Below are 20380 nucleotides of genomic sequence, written 5' to 3' on the forward strand. Positions count from 1 at the left end.
CAGTCACACGGCTGACAAGTGGCAGAGCTAGGATTCGAACTCATGAGCCCTGACTCCAAAGCCCGTGCTCTTTCCACTGTGCCATGCTGCTTCTCTGTATATGTTCAATTTGACAACAATTATTCTAATTCTGATATTTTATCCTGGCAGTCACTCAATCAGTGTTATTTAGTTAGCTCTTTGTGTTTGCAGAGAACTGTACTAAGTGCTTTGGAAAGTTCACCACAAGTGAGTAGGTAGACACGATTTTTGCCTACAAGAAGCTTAGAGTCAATCGGGCCAGACAGACATTAAAATCAATTATGGATAGGGGAAATGTAGAGAAGGTGATCTTAGCTTTTCCTATTGCTCTTCCTTGTTGTAAATAATATTGTGTGGCTGTTTCCTCCATTAATTTCTAAGCTCTTTGATGTTAGAGTGTGTGTTTTTGCTCCCGTCATACTTTCTTAGCTTTTAGTATAGTATGTTGCACTCAGTAGGTCCTCAGTAAATGTCATTCCTACAGATATTAAAAGTAGCTCAAGTAAATTATGGAAAGCACAGGTAAATGTTTTGAAAATATAAGGTATGATTCCACATATAAGCATTACATTCTAAGCTCTTTGATGTTAGTGTGTGTTTTTGCTCCCGTCATACTTTCTTGGCTTTTAGTATAGGATGTTGCACTCAGTAGGTCCTCGGTAAATGTCATTCCTACGGATATTAAAATTATGGAAAGTGCGGGCAAATTTTGTGAAAATATAAGGTATGATTCCACATACAAGCATTACATTCTAAGCTCTTCGAAATTAGAGTGTGTGTTTTTGCTCCCATCATACTTTCTTAGCTTTTAGTATAGTACGTTGCCCTCAGTAAATGTCATTCCTACGGATATTAAAAGTAGCTCAAGCAAATTATGGTAAGGGCAGGCAAGTTTTGGGAAAATATAAGGTACGATTCCACATACAAGCTATTCTTAGGACTGGATATAGGACTATTTCAGGCTGCCTCAGTGGTCTTTGTGAGCAGGGAATGTGTCTTCCAACTCCATTGAATTATACTCTCCAAGCACATAGTACAGTGGTCTCCGCACAAAGTAAGCACTCAAATACCATAGATAGATGTAGTGTTACTTAAATGAACTGATAATAATAATTGTTATTGCGGTTGTTAAAGCACTTACTCTGTGTCAAGCACTCTTCTAAGTGCTGTGGTAGCACGTTAAGCAGGATGGACACGGTCCCGGTCCCACGTGGGGCTCACAGTCTAAGATGGAGGGAAAATGAATTTAATTCCCATTTTACAGATGAGATAACTAGGCCCAGAGAAGTTAAGTAACTAGCCTAAGGTCACACAGCAGCCATGTGGTAGAGCAGGGATTAGAATCCAGGTCCTCTCTTTCCGAGGCCCATGCTCTTTCCCTTAGGCCACACTGCTTCTCTAGTTAATATAATAGTTAATGTCTTTTGGGCTGTCACTGGCCATATGTGGCTTTTTTTCCAGAAATCCAAAAGAATCAGAGAGCAAACAATGAAACCTGTACCTCATATAAAGCACTAATATAATCACACCTTCCCTTTCAGGTGGGGCTGTGGGCAGTGAAAGCTCTCTAATCTATTTTAGCTCTCAAGACAGTGAAAGCTTCTCTTTTATTTAACCCTAAAAGTGAAATTAGTGATGTACTGCTATCAATTAGTTGTAACCTAATAACAGATGGACAAGAAATGGAGGAAAATGTTTTTCATTTCATCACAAATAATAATAAGAAGAAAATTGTCAGGTAAACCTCTATTTCATGGTTCATTTTGGCCTACCTCTGGTCTTGGCTACGGCCAAATTCTTCGTAGTCCCAGAGGATTCAGGGGCCCAACAAAGGTGAGCCCTTCCTACCAAGCTTGAGTCTGTTGCTCCAGAATCAGCTCAGTCCACTTATGGGTTCTTTGGAGCTAAAAATAGCTGGCTTGCTTCCTCTCCTAGGTTCCTAAGTATTGGTCAAGACGTTTTAAACCAGACTAGAAAAAAATGTGTCCTCAGGATAGACACAACCATGGGGAGAAACTATTGGGAAAAAAAAAAAACTTCATACCCCTCCTTTTTAAATGACTTTATTTCTCTTTGCAGAACCACCTAATAATAATAATAATGTTGGTATTTGTTAAGCGCTTACTATGTGCCAAGCACTGTTCTAAGCACAGGGATAGATACAATGTTAGGAGGATGTCCCACGTAGGCCTCACGGTCTTCATCCCCATTTTACAGACGAGGTATCTGAGGCACAGAGAGGTTAAGTGATGTGCCCGAGGTCACACAGCTGACAAGTGGCGGAGCCGGGATTAGAACCCATGACCCTCTGACTCCCACGCCCGTGCTCTATCCGCTACGCCAGGCCGCTTAGGGCTCTGCCAGACAACCTGAATATAGTCAACCCGAGGACCATCTGGGTTACATATTAAAAAATTAAATTACAAAGGTTTGGAGGTTTTATTGGAAAGTGTACGTATTGTCTCAGAAAAATAGCAGTAGGCTGTTCCAGAGATACACGTAATTATATTTGGAAACTTATAAGCTATTACTTAGTCTTTGCACAATACTAGCTTCATCTTGCTTCCTTAAGAATGTTTTCATCTCCTCCAAGAAAGTAATTCACTATCATTTTAAACTTTGTTTAAACAGTCCCAAAGAACCCCGGGCCATTTTTGCCCTCGTGTGTTTCATATTGGGATTAATTAAAGTGCACTTTTTTTAATCCAGTGATTTTAGCCAAACAGAGAGCTATGTGGGACAATAAAACTGAAATTATTCATTATTGTCAGGGTCATTTTTCAAACCAGACAAAGGGAGCCACGGACCCAGGCCCGCCAGAGTGGGTTGATCTGTTATTTGGTTTTAGGGGAGAGGGATTTTTAGCCAGTCATTATACTTGAGACTTTAATGCTCATTAATGGTAAAAGCAAGTGCTCAAAGGCCAAAGGAACTCAATGAATTGATGCGCTCCTAGCTAATAATACTGATAATAATAATAATTATGGTATTTGTTTAGCGCTTACTATATGCTGAGCACTGTTCTAAACACTGGGATAGATACAGGGTAATCAGATTGTCCCACGTGGGGCTCACATTTTTTAATCCCCATTTTTATAGATGAGGTCACGGAGGCACAGAGAAGTTAAGTGACTTGCCAAGGTCACACAGCAGAATGTTAGCATTACTAGTCCCAGTCCACTACCCTAAGACCATGAGCCGTTCAGTAGGCAGAGCTGCTTTAGCAGATAATAGAGGCTGAGCAAGGGTGGGGAAGAGTTTGTATGAAGCTATAGATACCCAGGCAGAGGGGGCGAAGCTTGGCGTTAAGGGCCTTAAACTGGACTTCCATTTTGATTTGTATCAAATTATGGTCAGACTAATCACATGACTGGAATATTTCGTAATTCCAGTTTGAAATTCCAGTGCATCATTGAGAAGTCGCAAGGGTTTTACTTGTGCCTTGGAGTCAATTATTTCTGTTGTATTCCAGCTGGATTGGGGAAGTGTTGGCAAGATGTCCACCATCGAAGCTTTATAGCAGTACTGGAGTTCAGGAAGAAGAAGTTCTTATTTCTCTACCAAGTGCGTAATAGAGGGCTTTGGATAGAGTAAACACTTAATAAATACTATCGACTGCTTGATTGATTTCTCTATTGGAAGAAGGAGTGGAGGATCCTGGTTCTAGACGTTGAGTTCTAATATTAATTATCATTTTTATTATAGGAACATGGAGAGAAACTGGGTTAATGTTTTCTGTCCTATGACTTTCAGTAACTCATTCACTGCTGGACTTGATGTTTCTTCCTTTGGTTTAATGATAAAAAGCATTAAACTAGAATGAGAAGAGAAGGTACTAGAACCCTCCTCTCTAAATGCCAAATCCTAAATCCTTTCCTCTGCTCTTACTGGAAAAAGAGAATCTTAGCTTTGGGGTGACCCTTCTCCTCCCAGAAATACTACTTTTTCTTTAATATTTGGAAGGCCTACAGCCATTTTATTGGGTAGATTTTGACTTCTTTTGGGTTATCTAGGGGGCAGGGTACATTAGATGCTGTGAAAATTCAGGAGAAGAAGAATAGCTTTGGCTTTGGAATATATTTTCCAGAAACTTTGCAGTGAATAGTATTTATTTTTTTATTTTGCCCATCTTTCTCAATTTTTGAAAAACTTGCTGCCTATAGATACAACCTCCTAGATTCCTCCAGACAATTTATTTCTGTTAGTATCTTTCTGGTCACACCGTGTCAGGTTTTTCCTAGCTGTTTAATGTTTCTGGTCCTTCTCCAGTGAGGACCAGAGCAGAAGGAATTTTTCAGTATTCATAAGCTTTTGATGCTTAGAGGACTCTTCTGCACTGTAAGAAGCCAGCACAAATGTTTTTGATCATATTTTTGCAGATCTGCCCTTCTCTCCTAAGCTCTTAACCAAATAGTAAACATTCCCTTTCAAATTGCATTTTATCTACAACCAGGGAAAGAATTTCAAAGAGCCACATAATGATGTTGCTGTAGTTGGTTTACAGAGGGGTCTTTGGCCTGGCAACGCCAAAGGAAATTGCCTTCGCTCCGGTCCTCCCACGACACGCAGTTCCTTTACACCTCATTGGACTGCCCAACCCAGTGGTCAATTCTCAAAGAACAGTTGGACAGTCAGTGCTGGAATGTGTCCCTAATTAAATTGAACCCAAGAGTGTGTAAACACCAGTTCTCCAAGACCTCTTCTGTGGTTCACGTCAAGCTAACCTCTCGAAGCTGTTTCAGCAGGCACCTGTATCAACGAAGGTGTTGTGGACGCTTTGCCTTGGCCCCACCACCCTTCTCCCGTCCCCTCCTTACAAATACAAGCAGAGAAGATCCACGTGACGCTGCAACTAGCTACCGGGGCTTTCTGCAATTTGGAGCAAATTAAGGGGGTAAGAACCCCATGGCCATTTTTCTGGGGAACTCGAAATTCTGGAAAGCTGCTATCCCCTCGGAGAGAAAAATCTCTCCAGGATTGTCAGAGGCAGAAAACAGTCTGCCTTCAGTTTAAACTTTAACAAAGAACGGTAGAATTGTCTGGATAATACTCCATAAATGCTTCGCATAAATCTCCGATAACCTTTTCCAGAACATTGGAGTCTAATTTAGAAGGTGGTCCTTTTCAAATTATTATAAAAATCCTCATGAGTTAGGCATAATCAATAGCTACTGGGAACACTTATTTTGAATAACATCGGCGGGGACCATGATGGTAACTTGGTTTGACGTTATACATTTTGCTCTATCAGAGGTTCTAAAGCCCTCCACAACACTTAAACGGATGTAGAAGAGATGGGTAGGCTTTGTGTAAATTGCAGAGCTCCACCATGGGGGAGTAATGGAAAGGAAGAGGGAGCAGGTGGGCCCGGGGAATTCAGGCCGAGGCTCTCCAAAGTGTCGCTTGGTGAGATGAAGTGGCGGGAGGGTTCGGGGCAGTGACTGCAGTCAGTACTGGCTCTCTAGAGTCATTTGCAATGGAGACAGTGGAGTGTAGTGGACAGAGCATGGGCCAGGGAGTCAGAGGTCATGGGTTCTAATCCCAATTCCACCACTTGTCTGCTGTGTTACCACTTCTCTGCTGTGTGACCTCGAGCAAGTCACTTCATTTCTCTTTTGGCTCCAACTCCCTCCTTCCGCCCTACCCCTTTCCCCGCCCCACAGCACTTGTATATATTTGGACATATTTTTTATTCTGTTTATTTTATTAATGATGTGTATATATCTACAATTCCATTTATTTTGATGCTATTGAGTCCTGTCTACTTGTTTTGTTTTGTTGTCCATCTCCCCCTTCTAAGCTGCGAGACCGTTGTTGGGTAGCGATTATCTCTATCTGTTGCCGAATTGTACTTTCCAAGCGCGTAGTACAGTGTTCTGCACACAGGAAGCGCTCAATAAATACGATTGAATGAATGAATTATCTGGGGCTCAGTTCCCTCATCTGTAAAATGGGGATTGAGACTGTGAGCCCCACATGGGACGGGGACTGTGTCCAACCTGATTTGCTTGTATCCACCCCGGCACTCATTACAGTGCTTGGCACATAGAAAGTGCTTAACAAATACCACAATTATTATTATTATTACCATTAATGGAGTACTCATTCTTTAAACCATGCCGCTGGGCTTCGAGAGTCCCCACACCAGACTAGTTCCCCTAGCCTCACATTAATTGTGGTTTACAGGTCACAGCACATCATCGTTCCCCTAGACTTTCAATATTTCTGGTCCCTTTCCAGTCATCCCTTTGACTCTTGACGCACTTGCCCTGAGACTGTGTTTCCAGAGCTAAAGGGAAAGGGAGGGATGAGCAAATTGGATGGCACCCATTACTAAGTAATCAGTCAATCAATCAGTTGCATTTATTGAGTGCTTATAGGATGTGGAACACTGTACTAAGCTCTCGGGAGAGTACAATATAACAGAGTTGGTTAACATTCCCTGCCCGCTCGAGCTTGTAGTCTAGAGCCAGGCCTGGTGATTCACCATTTCTGTCATGAATTATCCGATTTAGCAAACTATATCACCCAAATCCCTTGTTAGTGACAAGATTTCCACTTCATTACAATAGACTGTGATGTAGCAATGTGATATAGAGACGCGGCATGGCTCAGTGGAAAGAACCCGAGCTTGGGAGTCAGAGGTCGTGGGTCCTAATCCTGGCTCCACCACTTGTCAGCTGTGTGACTTTGGGCAAGTCACTTCACTTCTCTGGGCCTCAATTACCTCATCTGTAAAATGGGGATTAAGATTGTGAGCCCCATGTCGGACAACCTGATTAACTTGTACCCTCCCACACAGTGCTTAGAAGACTGCTTGGCACATAGTAAGCACTTAATAATAATGTTGGTATTTGTTAAGCGCTTACTATGTGCAGAGCACTGTTCTAAGCGCTGGGGTAGACACAGGGGAATCAGGTTGTCCCACGTGGGGCTCACAGTCTTAATCCCCATTTTACAGATGAGGGAACTGAGGCACAGAGAAGTTAAGTGACTTGCCCACAGTCACACAGCTGACAAGTGGCAGAGCTGGGATTCGAACTCATGAGCCCTGATTCCAAAGCCCGTGATCTTTCCACTGAGCCATGCTGCTTCCCATATAATAATAATTATGATATTTAATAATATTGGTGTTTAAGCACTTACTTTGTGCAGAGCACTGTTCTAAGCGCTGGGGTAGACACAGGGGAATCAGGTTGTCCCACGTGGGGCTCCCAGTCTTAATCCCATTTTACAGATGAGGGAACTGAGGCACCGAGAAGTGAAGTGACTTGCCCACAGTCACCCAGCTGACAAGTGGCAGAGCTGGGATTCGAACCCATGACCTCTGACTCCAAAGCCCGGGCTCTTTCCACTGAGCCACGTATTTGGCTCAGTATTTGGCTTAACAAATGCCATTATTATTATTTTTAAAAAGGGAACACATCTATCAACTCTGTTCTATTGTACTCTCCCAATTGCTTCCTATCGTGCTCTGTAGACAAAGTACTCAGTACATGCCATTGATTGATTAATTAATTCATTCCAAGAGACTATGGAACTTCTGTTGGAAGCCTCATTCTCTAAAAAATAGGAATTATAATAATTCATCTACATAATTGTTTATCTGAGTTAAAATAAATAATCTGTGTCATAGCGCAACTTTGGAGGACTCTGATTTTTTCCACATCCAGTGAGTCTTGCTCCATACTATAATAATGTTGGTATTTGTTAAGCGCTTACTATGTGCAGAGCACTGTTCTAAGCACTGGGGGAGATACAGGGTAATCAGGTTGTCCCACGTGAGGCTCACAGTTAATCCTCATTTTACAGATGAGGTAACTCAAGCACAGAGAAGTTAAGTGACTTGCCCACAGTCACACAGCTGAGTGGTGGAGCCGGGATTCGAACCCATGAACTCTGACTCCCAAACCCGGGCTCTTGGTTTGGTCAAAAGTTCCTTGTTTCATTGCTAATTGTTGTTACTCTTTTAGATTTAAAATATCAAATTTAGATTTAAAATTTCAAATATTTATTTGAAGCAATTGATTAGAACTAGATAATGAGATGAACCTTTCCTATATGCTGGATTCTAATCCTCTGATACCAATTATATTTGACCATAATTTCATTTTTGAGATGTTTACCTTCAGGTAATCTAAAACAGAAGAGGTTCAATCACTAGTTAAAACTAATAGAAAATAGCATCAGTCGAGTTCCTTAAATTGCTGAGCTGACTATCTGCAGGAAATATTTCTTCTTACCATGAAGGGAAAAAAAACCCAGCAGTCTGAAGTAAGAGAATTTTTGCTGCTGTTGCTAACTGCGTATTTGTTTTGGTGAGTTCCCATTTTGGAAAAAAACAACAAACTATGGTTACTGTTGATATTATGGTGGCAAATTTTTCATAACCTTATTTTGTCCCTGGAAAGTAGGATCCCGTTTCTATTTATCCAGCAATGTCACTGTGGCTGTTTTCTTCTTCTCTTTATAAAGAACCCTCATCGGAAACTGAAAAGAGGACGCGCTCTTTGGAATATTTCGTTTTCATTCATCTTACGGTCGAGAGAGGAAAGAGAGAGACATTGGCTTTTCTCCAGGTAAGGCACACAGCTTCAGACTGCTAGACAATCAAGGCTTGTATCAGCATGAATGCTACATTTATAGTCTTCCCCCACCCTTAATATTCCCTCCCACCCAAGAGGGAAAAAAATCCTTACCATTTAAAAAGGAAAACGAAATCATTTGGGGGACTAGTTTTCATCTACTCAACTCCCTGGATGTGTTTAGGATACAGAGTGCAAACACATCTTGTCAATCATGGGACAGCTACTGTCATTTTGCTTTACTCTTATGATGCTAATATGTTTGACCTTCGAGGAACCCTTTAACAGTTACCCACCTTACTGGAAGGTAAGTCCCCTGAGAGGAAAACAAACTTCTGCGATTGTGATAAGTTTAGAAAACAAAATCTTATTTCTCCTTTTAATTTTCTCCCTTTTCTTAGTCATGATTCAATCTTTAACTAGCAAAAAAAAAAAATCAGGTCTGGAATTCTATTTAAAAATTTGACCGTCTGACCAGTTCCAAGATTCCTGATCTGGGAAAATAAAATATTCTGCTCTAGTATGATTAAATAGTAACAAGCCGAAGAAAAGTCCAGTTACTAAATGCTTCCTTTTCCAACTGTGGGCAGTAGAAAAAAGCTTGCAATTATGAAAAACTTGAAATCCTCAATCAGAGCACTTAATTTTAGATTTTGCTGTATCCCGAGAACCAGTGTTTGTGATCAAGAAAGTGAAGATAGAAGGAGAAACATTACCGAAGTGTCAGAGAAAGATTGAATGAGATGCACGGACCGAAACTCCCTGGTGAATTTTCTTCTGGTTTCTACATGAGGTCTCTTTAGCCCCGCTTCATCTGGCTTTTTTCAAGGGGAATTTGTAATTACAAAACATTAAACAGATAGGTGCTTTTAAAAAAAATACAAGGATCTTATTAAAGTAGGTGGTTATAAACTCTCTTTATAGTATAAAGAATTCTGTATTCTAAAGGAGACTGTGCAATTAAAACTTTTGATTGAAAGCTTATGTGGAAATTTTAGTGTAAATTATGGGTGACGTTTTAGAACATAGTTCAACATGGAATCAGACATTCCGTTTGCTGCACATATGCCAACGTGGTTGGGGCAGAGCTCAGAAATGATTATTGTCTCCTCATCTTGTAGAATTTCAATTTAAGAGATGAGATAGAATTCATCCAATAGTTTATCTCCTTGCCTTGGATGGGCATGCCGATAACAGATAAACACATTTCCGATGTGTACGTAACTGTAATGTGATATTATTCTGTTATGCAACTGCTGTTATTTGGGGACAGTTTGGAGACAGTTCCTTAATTTGAGACCTAGAGTAATTCATTGTGTATCCGGAACCATTCTAAATTGTTCAGATTAAATTTTCAAAATTACTATATTTAGACAGTTATAATGGTAGACTACAATTGTGCTTTTTGATAGATGAAACAAAGCAGTGGAATTTGTCGATATCGTTGTTTCACTCAGAAATAATATATGCACAATAGATAAATAAGGACAAGGTCTGGGAGGAATACAGATGGAGATCATCTCCACACCTGGGCTGGACCTCCAATTGGTTGGAAACTCTGGATTCATCCTTCCCTATCATCAGTTTAATTCCCAACATGGTCCTTCCTGAATCTGTGGTATAATCTGGATATTTTGAGCCCGACAACTGAACATTACAAGCAGGCGGGGCTTAATATGAACTGGAAGAAGAACTGGGGTACTGCAAACCAACAGCCATCCCCTCTGAGGCTTGAGCACTGAGTGAAGAAGAGCAAAGCAGTGTGAGAAGGTTGGATTGAGGAAGAAAGAGCATGAGCTGAGGTGTGGTGGGAGAAGAGAGTGGATGAATAAGGCAAGCATTCACCATTTTTGGTGAAGCCCACTGGAGGAGAAAGTGGGTACTCACAGACCATTCAGCAGTGGCAACCTCCTAAAAGCTTGGGGGACCCCATGGAGATCCCCAAATCACCTGGGTGGGGCATGTCTTAAATCACCTCTGTTCCAGCTCTGTGTTTCTATGCTGCTTTTTACGGGGGAAGTATTATTTTGCAATTACAACAGGAATTCAAAGTAGAACTCTGGGTTTGAATTCCACTACTGCCTCTTTAGGTCTCTGGAACTCAGTTTGTTCATAAAGTGAGTCTTGCAAGTAAGCTCGTGGTTTAGGATTCATTAGGTAGTGGCTATTAAGTGCTTCTCCACCACACCCCAGCTCTCACGCTTCGCTCCTTTCAATCCAACCTACCCCTCTTGCCTTGTTCTCCTCTCTCTTTCAGGCTACCACTTGCTCACACCTTCCCTCCTTTCTGGATCTCCCTCCTCCTTCACGTCAGCACTCCCCATCTTCGAAGCTCTCCCAAAATCACACCTCTTCTCGGAGGCCTTCCCCGATTAATCTTTCATCTCCCTAACATATTTCCTCCCTACTGCCACTTCAGCATTTCTGCATCTCCTAAACACTTGGGTGCTTATCTTCCCTTACCCACAACCCTCTCAGTAGCACTTAGGTACATATCTTTAAACTCTGTCGCTTCCCCAAGTTGTAATTTATGTTAGCGTCTGTCTCCCACACTGTCCTTGGGGGCAGGGATTGTGCCTACCAAACCGGTTGGACTCTCCCAAGCATGTCATCGTACAGTGCTCTTCCCAGAGTAAGTGCTCGTAAAAATGCTATCTATTGATTGCTAAATATATAAAGACTCTCAGAGACTCTCAGATGTATTTTCATCATGCCTGCATCGGTAAAAAGAGCAGCATTCGGCATACGCACAGTATGACCCTGAGCCAAATGTGTATTCGTGAGGAAAAAGAATAAAATCGTCCTCGACCTTTGGATCAAAACATTTTTATTTTTCCCTTTCTATACTTCTTACCTTCATGGCGGTCAATGAAACCAAGATGAAAATGGAATGGTTTCGATAGGGGGTCTTATCCTTCTACCCAGACTGAATTTGGATTTGAAAGAGAGGGAACAGTCAAAGGAACGCCCCCCCCCCCCCCCCCACTTCAATTGAAGGGGTCCGAACACCTCCACACCCTGTTCGGGTGGCCAAGATTCCACCCCTGTCAGGATGTTAAGGAGCTGATGTTTGAGAGATACTAGCCCCTCTCATCCCTTGTTTTAAAACCGATTTTAACATGCTCTGCCCTCCCCATTCCCCAGCCCACTCCTTAAACAAACCATGGCTTAGGGAAGAGCCCAGTAATGTGGTTCCTAAATTGTACAAAACCATGGAAAGCCGCTGAGATCATTTCCCCCTTCTCAACAGCACGGCAATCCTGCTACATTTTTAAGGGGCCATCCGTGGTGATAATGGGCTTGTTGGGGAGGGGGCATCCTATAAATTAGCTTGAAAACCACTCTCAGTCATTCAATCGTATTTATTGAGCGCTTACTGTGTGCAGAGCACTGTACTAAGCATATAACGATAAACAGACACATCTCCTGTCCATCATGGGCTTACACTCTAGAGCTTACTACCTACTTAACGAGCTTACTACTCTAGGTCTGATTACTTTTAAGCAGCGTGGCTCAGTGGAAAGAGCCTCGGGGCTTGGGAGTCAGAGGTCATGGGTTCAAATCCCGGCTCTGCCACTTGTCAGCTGTGTGACTGTGGGCAAGTCACTTCACTTCACTTCTCTGTGCCTCAGTTCCCTCATCTGTAAAATGGGGATTAACTGTGAGCCTCACTTGGGACGACCTGATTACCCTGTATGTACCCCACCGCTTAGAACAGTGCTCTGCACATAGTAAGAGCTTAACAAATACCAACCTTTTCACTTCTCTGGGCCTCAGTTCCCTCATCTGTAAAATGGGGATGAAGACTGTGAGCCTCACGTGGGACAACCTGATGACCCTGTATCTACCCCAGCGCTTAGAACAGTGCTGTGCACATAGTAAGCGCTTAACAAATACCAACATTATTATTACTTTTATTTAAACACTGAAAGCATCCGTGGAGCAGAAGAGGGGGACAATAGCAATAACTTTCATCATGCCTCTTCCTTTGCGTAGAAGTGAGACATGGGATTTTGGAAGGTTGAGGGAGTCCTCAGAGGAACCCCAGGTTGCCAGAGTGTCGCTGATCTAGGGCTACTGGGTGACACTGAGGGAAAGTTTTAAGGGAGCTCAGGACCGATACTATTACTTAGCAGATATTCAGTCGAGTCCATCAGGCACAGCCCTAGGATTCAAAAAGCCACTATTCTAGTTCATCCTGATCTAGGTTTCTGTGCAAATCTACAATCCCACTGTTCCTCTGTTTCCTCATCTAAGTGGAGTTGATAATACTGACTCTGAAGGGAATGGGATATATGTAATCAGTCCAAATGACCACTGACATCTATTCAGATTCATGCAGTTCTCGGGGTAACGTTTTTTCCTGTTCTTGGGTGGGAAATGTGCCTGTTTACTGTTGTATTATACTTTCCAAGTGATTAGTATGGTGTTCTGCACACAGTAAGCACTCAATACAACTGAATGAATGAACGAGCCCGTTAAGGAAAATTTGCACAGACCCTGACCGACCTTCCGTGCATGCTCACTCCCATTTCATCCAACATCACTCCGGGTTCCATCCAGAGAGATGCATGTTGTCTAAAAAATGGTCCTTAATTCCCTTTCGGGGTACTAGCCAAAACACATTGTAAAAACAAGTGTTGTGGAAGAATCCAACCTCGTGGGGCGGGACATTCCTCACGGCCCCCAGTGGGCTTTCCATAAATACCATGACTACTACTAACTGAGTATATAAAATGCTATACAAATGTGATTTTGTTCTTGTCGGTCTGAATCACCTAATTGATTTTTGTTTGTGTGTGTTTTTCCTGTTAGATAAATCAGAGAATCAAGCGCCAAAGTAGAGCACCCAAAACTGAGGTAAGTCACCAAACAATCTCAAGGACTTTCCATTTCCTCTTTTGCTCTGACATATGTGGATTAAATAATAAATTCCAAGCATACTTGCTTTTATTAGAAATGGAAACATAGCTTCCAGGCTTTAAAAAGAGGGCGGCAACGGAATACATTCACTATTCGGAACACACTGAGCATTCAGGCATTTAATGGATTGCAGAGGAATCAGGTCAACTGACCTATTGAAGGGAATGTCGTTCTCTTACCAAAACCTGATCAAAAATAATAACTATTATCCCGATTCATTTTTCATTCAGCTTTACACCATACTTAGTTGCAAACAATTCAAATTTTTTGAGTGGAAATCATATGAGTAAATTTATTATAGATTTTAATGCCATATCAACAGATAACTTAGCAACCACTAGATCATAATAATAATAAGGGTGGTATTTAAGCACTTACCAGATGCTAAGCACTGGGGGGATACAAGGTGATCAGGTTGTCCCAAGTGGGGCTCACAGTTTTAATCCCCATTTTACAGATGAGGTCACTGAGGCCCAGAGAAATGAAGTGACTTGCCTAAAGTCACACAGCTGACAAGTGGCAGAACGGGGACTAGAACCCATGACCTCTGACTCCCAAGCTCAGGCTCTTTCCGCTGAGCCACACTACTTCACTAGATGACTAATCGTATCTAGGTGCTGCTTTTTTATGGTATGTATTAAGCGCTTTCTATGTGCCAAAGCCCTGTACTAAGCCCTGGGGTAGAAACAGACTAATCCATGTGTCCAACATGGGACTCCCAGTCTTAATCCCCATTTTACAGATGTGGTCACTGAGGCATAGTGAAGTGACTTGCCCAAGGTCACACGGCAGACAAGTGGCTGAGCCAGGAGTAAAACCCAGGGGCTTCTAACTCCTTGGCCCATGCTCTATCCACAAGGCCATTACAAAAAAGCAGATTATATGAGACAGTGGAGCCTTCTGCCAAAAAGCAGTGAAAAACCAATTAGTGTAAACCAAATCTAGTTTAAATAGAAAACAAGGGGATAGGTTCCACACGTATTAATCTCAATCAAGTCCACCTGATTCCCCTTGAGCCACCACCAAAGAGCCGGTATTTATGCTCACCTTGCCGAGACACCCAGAATCCAGGCCAACCACAGCCTCATCTGTGCTTTTGAAGGCTCAGCAGGGCCCACCCGGGCAGTGTCTTCGGCCCCACTCTGAAGGAGAGCGGCTCTTAGCGGAGCCCAGTTTGTCTGAGCCCACCTCAGGTTTCCCCAGAGATGGAATTGAACAGAATGCCCATATGCACATGTCCTGAACCAGTTGAAGCCCAAAGAAAACCTCATTCGGCTCAGTCTCAGTGATAGGTAGTGGCTTTTAAGAAAGACATGCTCTAAGAACATCTTGCAAACACTCTGCCATGACTTGATTCTGACTGGGCCGTTTGGACAGGAAGGGGCACGCTGACCCCCAACTTCTACCAACACCCAACCCTGTCGTACCTCGGCTTAAGAGCATAAGTCCAGAGGATGGCATCCCCCTTCTTAACCAGGCACCCCGTCCCAGTTTGAGCACGGGACTGAAGTTGGGGCAAAATTTGGAAGAATCGGGGAGATGGGTAGGGGAGGAAAGGGGGGAGGGGGAAGAAAGAGGGAAGGAAGTAGAGGGAAAAGGGGGCAATAGGAAGTAAGGGAAAGGAGATAGGGAGGGGAGAAAAAAGTGAATGGTAGAAGCGAAGAAAGGGACAGAAAGAAGAGAAAGAGGAGAAAAGGGAAAGAAGGGGAGGATGGAGCGGAAGGGAAGGATACTTACCCATTGTGTCATGATGTCTCCTCCATCATTTCCTTTCTTGTCCTCACCAAGCTCCAAGGTTGGGCTCTCTCACTCCAAGGCTCCTTGAGAATAAGTGTCCTACCCACCTCACACCCACCCAGGTGGCCTGAGAGAGCCTCCAGGAACCGGGTGGAAGTTGATGTGCAGGATGCATCCCACAAGGACAGCCTGTCTCTGTGCCACAAATGAGATATTGACACCTAGGGCGTTCATTTTCTTCCTCTCCTAAAAACAGGATTCCATTTAGCAGTTAAATGAATGTCTAAGTGCTCAGCAACCTCAGAAAATGAAAAAAAAAAGATTTAAGAGTTAGCATCAATGTGAAACTCAGCGAAGCAAAGTAGATTTCCTCTCTTTCAAAGATGAAAATGGAAATATGTGGTTGGGTGCCAAGCAGGAAACCTTGACTTAGCTGACACTGATTTTGGAAACCAGGGTCAATAACACAGAAACCAGGCGAGGAAGTGGCCTTCCAAGTTGAGCCACGGTTCGATCCCACCCAAACCCAATGGATTCAGGATTGGGCCTGAGATCCCAATCTCAGAGCAATAATCTCAGGATCTGGACTAGTATCCTTGGCCTCAAAACTAAAGAGAGGCCAGGTCAGTGTTCTGGCATCTGGGAATCACACCAGGAAGGTCTTGGATTAAACCAAAACTCCAGGACTGTAAACCAACCTAAGCCTTCAGCAGAGCCTTCCCATTTTCTTACACCTCATTGCTCTCCTACCACATTCATGTTGTTTGTCCCTAGGTGCAGCATGGCTCAGTAGAAAGAGCGCGGGCTTGGGAGTCAGAGGTCACGGGTTCTAATCCTGCTCCGCCACTAGTCAGCTGTGTGGCCTTGGGCAAGTCATTTAACTTCTCTGTACCTCAGTTATCTCATCTGTCAAATGGGGATTAAAAACTCCCAAGAGCCCGGGCTTGGGAGTCAGAGGTCGTGAGTTCGAATTCCAGCTCTGTCACTTGTCAGCTGTGTGACTGTGGGCAAGTCACTTAACTTCTCTGTGCCTCAGTTACCTCATCTGTAAAATGGGGATTAAGACTGTGAGCCCCACGTGGGACAACCTGATTCCCCTGTATCTACCCCAGCGCTTAGAACAGTGCTCTGCACATAGTAAGCGCTTAACAAAAATACAAACATTATTATCACCTTGTATCCCCCAGTGCTTAGAACAGTGCTTTGCACATAGTAAACGCTTAACAAATACCACTATTTATTTTTAAAATGCCCACCTGATCCAGTATTTATGCAGATCTCAGAATAACAGGTATTATCCTGTCACAGATGCCTTAGGTTAAATTCCTTACCACCCTTGGAGCTAAACCAATCAGAAACTCTTCTTTCTCTGAGGCGACCGGAGATCTGGTCACCTAACGTGGGACGTTGGGTCACTGTAGTTGGTCTAATCCTTTTAGGAATTTTGATCAACATAATCCCGGACTCAGTGTCATAGAGTGAAGCAGGGGAATGCGGCAGATGCTCCCGATGCAGCTCGGAAGGGATCACGGATAGGGATGTACAGCTCCTCTACCCAACTATTTTTGTTTTGATTGTGAAAGTGTGGGGGTGGTTTGTGTACCTTGCTCCAGTTTTGCCACTGCCCTCGGTGCCGCAGAAGAGAAATTATTTTCTAGTCGTATTTATGGTGCCTGACTTCTGTTCCAGATTTATGAATCTTGTTCAAGATTGCCATAGCAACGATAATACTTTGGCCCAGCGTTTGCAACTTTGCAAGATTGAGGATAATGGCTCCATTTAAAACAATGAAGCAGCCTCAAGTGATGTCAATAGCACAGAATTTTTTACATAATTGCATGAAAGGATAGGAAATTTATGCACGACCCTGGACCAATGTCTTGGTGACATTGGATCATATCCCAGTTTTGAGATGGAAGCGCTGTGGGATATCCAAACCCCTCTAGGTGTGTCTCCCTCACTGTCTGCCCATGTATCTTTCGCAAAACTATTGTTTACATATTGGCAAGTTAAATACTTCTGGTCTTTGTGAAGATTTATGGGGTTACCTTAGGCCCAAAAATGGGCCCCCTAATTCAGCTGCATCTGGTCCCTCTAAAGAGGAAGCAGCATAGCCTAGTGGAAAGAGCACAAGCCTGGGATTCAGAGGACCTGGATTCTAATCCCAGCTCTGCCTCATGCCTGCTGTATGATCTTGGTCCAGTCAGCTAAATTCTCTGTGCCTCAGTTTCCTTATCTGTAAAATGGGGATTTAATCCTATTCCTTCTATTTAGGCTGGGAGACCTATGTGGAACAGGGACTGTGGCCAACCTGAATGTACCCAAGTATGTGCCCCAGGGCTTAGAACAGTGCATGGCACATAGGAAGCACTTAACAAATACCATAATTTATTAATTATCGGGCTTCAGAACAGTCCAACGAGTTCTGACTAGGGATGCCAAACGTCAGTCAATTCATAGACAGACCATTAAAATGAGGTAAAATGAGGTGCGTGAAACCTGTAAAAAAATATTTTGCTCACCATATGTATTGCTGTGAACTTCAGTGTGCCACTTCTATACCCCTTTTGGTGGTAGTTGGGGTGGGTACAGTTGTGCGATGTTATGGATGAATGAGGCAGAGCGGTGAAGTGGAAAGAATACGGGCCTTAAGCTCCAATCCCGGCTCCGTCATTAGCCTGCTGCGTGAACTGGGGCAAGTCACCGGACTTCTCCGTTCCTCAGTCTCCTCATCTTTAAAATGGAGATTAAATACTTTTCTCCCTCCTTAGGTATGAGCCCCATGTGGGACAAGGCCTATGTCCAACCTGATTACCCTGTATCTCCCCCAGCCCTTAGTATACTACTCTGTACATAGTAAATGCATACCAAATGCCACAGTTATTCATTCAGGTGTATTTATTGAGTGCTTACTGTGTGCAGGGTGCTGTACTAAATGCTTGGAAAGTACAATTCGGCAACAGATAGAGACAATCCCTACCCAACAACGACCTCCCAGTCTAGAAATAATAATATTTGTTAAGCACTTACTATGTGACAAGCATTGTTCTTAGCACCGGGATAGATACGAGGCAATCGAGTTGCCTCACGTGGGGCTCACCGTCTTTATCCCCATTTTACAGATGAGGTAACTGAGGCACAGAGAAGTTAAGTGGCTTGTCCATGGCCACACAACAGAGAAGTGGTGGAGCTGGGATTAGAACCCATGTCCTCTGACTCCCCAGCCCGTGCTCTTGTCACTAAGCCACGGTTATCATTATTACCATTATTATTATCATCATTACTATTAATAGTAATAATAACAACAATCCTGATTATGACCCTGGGGCCAATTTTCCCATTTGTGAAATAGGGATAAATTGGTTCTTCAACTTTAAGCCCTTTGTGGAAAAGTGTTGGTATCCAATCAGATAGTTTTGAACCTATCTATCCATCCCAGGATTTAGCACATAGTAAGGACTAGTAAGCTCCTGCCTACTCTCATACTCCTCCACTACCACCAAGACTTTATGTCTATTTTGTCTTTTTGTGTCATGCTTTAATCTTTCATCAATCTCTTCTCCCCACTTAAACGTTTAAATGGTGAGCCCATGAACAACTGGGACCATGTTTGATTCCCACTTGCGTATCTTTTCCCTGTGCTTAATACAGTGCTTTGCACTCCATAAGTGCTTAATAAATAATAAGCTACTAATAAAACACCATCATTAATACCTTTAAAAAATTTTAGGTGAAAATTATGTAAACCCCTCCTGCTTGTTCCAACTCTTTTTTGAAGCTTTTGTTCCTACAGGTTTTTAGACTAACTTGGTTTACCCGTATTCAGAAAGCCCGGCCAGGGGCAAGGATGATCCGTTCCCTAGGAACGGTGTGCAGTGAGAGTCAATTTTCCTGTGCAAAAGACAGCCCAGTAAAGGGCAATTAGAACCCTCCTCATCGAGGCTACTTTCACCTGGAAGGATTCTAAGGGAGGAGGCTTTCCAATAAATAATTAAGAACATGAGCCTCTGCAAGATCAGATCAGGATGCAAGAGGCCTGTGGACAGGGGAGGAAATGACTGGTATTTCATACCATTTTATGACATGGTAATTGACATAGGTGATGTCAATACCACAGCTGTAAAGACCCTTTCTGCCTCACCAGATAGTTGCTAATGGTACCTGTCCCTCTCTGTGTGAATAAAGAGAATTAAAAGGGCATGTATGTTGGAGTTAGAAACTTTCATAAAGGTGTTTAACATGAAGCCTTTCAAATACCATTTTGAGCAAAAGAAAAAGTCTAAAAAGGACACTTCAGCATATGGAAAGACTATTCATTCCCCGAAATGGAGTTATTTGATTAACAATACCTTCCTCCCACACACTCAGAAAAGCATACAAAGACGTTAATTTCTCGGCATTGAAGTTGGAATTTGCAGGTGGTTACAGAGACGACCTTTCAATTTGGTGACTCAGAAATACAGATTTTAGTGGACCCAATGTGCCATTTAGCTTTTAAGAGTTAGTGAAATGCATTGTACTAAATCTGTTTCTTTGGCAACAGGCCCAATTAAGAGGGCCCTGTGCTGGTGATGAAAGCCAATTAAGTGGCATCTGCTGTGTTCTGTTTTTTTCCTTAGCTAACGGTGACGAGTTTCTCCATTCAATCCACCATCGTGTCCCGCTATGCCTCTACCAGGGTGCAAACAACCATGACCAACCCTCACTCAGAAGCCAAGGAGGCTATCTTTGATCTTGACCTGCCCAGTTTAGCCTTCATCTCCAATTTTACTATGTGAGTAATCCTAATGATTACCCTCACCGTTTTTTCATGTCTGGTTTAATGTTTCCCAGAAAAGGCCCCGTGGTTTCTTTCTTGCATTTCTTGGGGGGTAATGCATCTACCCACTGTGTTATATTGTACTCTCCCAAGAACTTAGTATAGTGTTCTGCACGCAGTAAGCGCTCAGTAAATACAATTAGTCAATTGGAGGAAAATTTGCTCCTTTCAAGTGGTAGGTTGCCAAGTCTTGCTGGACCGATCCACGTCACTCTAAAAGGGAGCCACAAAGCTAGTCTGTTGTGAACAGAAGGAAGCTCGCCATCTGCCTCCTGAAACAGTGGAGGATTCAGGT

The 20380-nt window shown here is 42.9% G+C and overlaps 1 protein-coding gene across 2 annotated transcripts in view; it reads left to right on the forward strand.

Annotated features, from left to right (window-relative positions):
- Window positions 1-8444: 8444 nt before the first annotated feature.
- The window catches only part of ITIH6 (inter-alpha-trypsin inhibitor heavy chain family member 6), a 37662-nt gene continuing 25726 nt past the window's right edge, over window positions 8445-20380 (forward strand). Inside the window, exons 1-3 of one of the 2 annotated variants that reach the window (XM_029068011.2) lie at window positions 8445-8600; window positions 13422-13466; window positions 19886-20040. In XM_029068011.2, the coding sequence (XP_028923844.1) occupies window positions 8460-8600; window positions 13422-13466; window positions 19886-20040 (341 nt within the window). In that variant the 5' untranslated portion in view covers window positions 8445-8459. Of the gene's footprint in view, window positions 8601-8762; window positions 8914-13421; window positions 13467-19885; window positions 20041-20380 lie in introns of those variants that run through there. The other variant, XM_007669691.3, reaches the window with a different exon arrangement.

Source organism: Ornithorhynchus anatinus, chromosome 6 (assembly GCF_004115215.2).
Source record: "Ornithorhynchus anatinus isolate Pmale09 chromosome 6, mOrnAna1.pri.v4, whole genome shotgun sequence".
NCBI lineage: Eukaryota > Metazoa > Chordata > Mammalia > Monotremata > Ornithorhynchidae > Ornithorhynchus > Ornithorhynchus anatinus.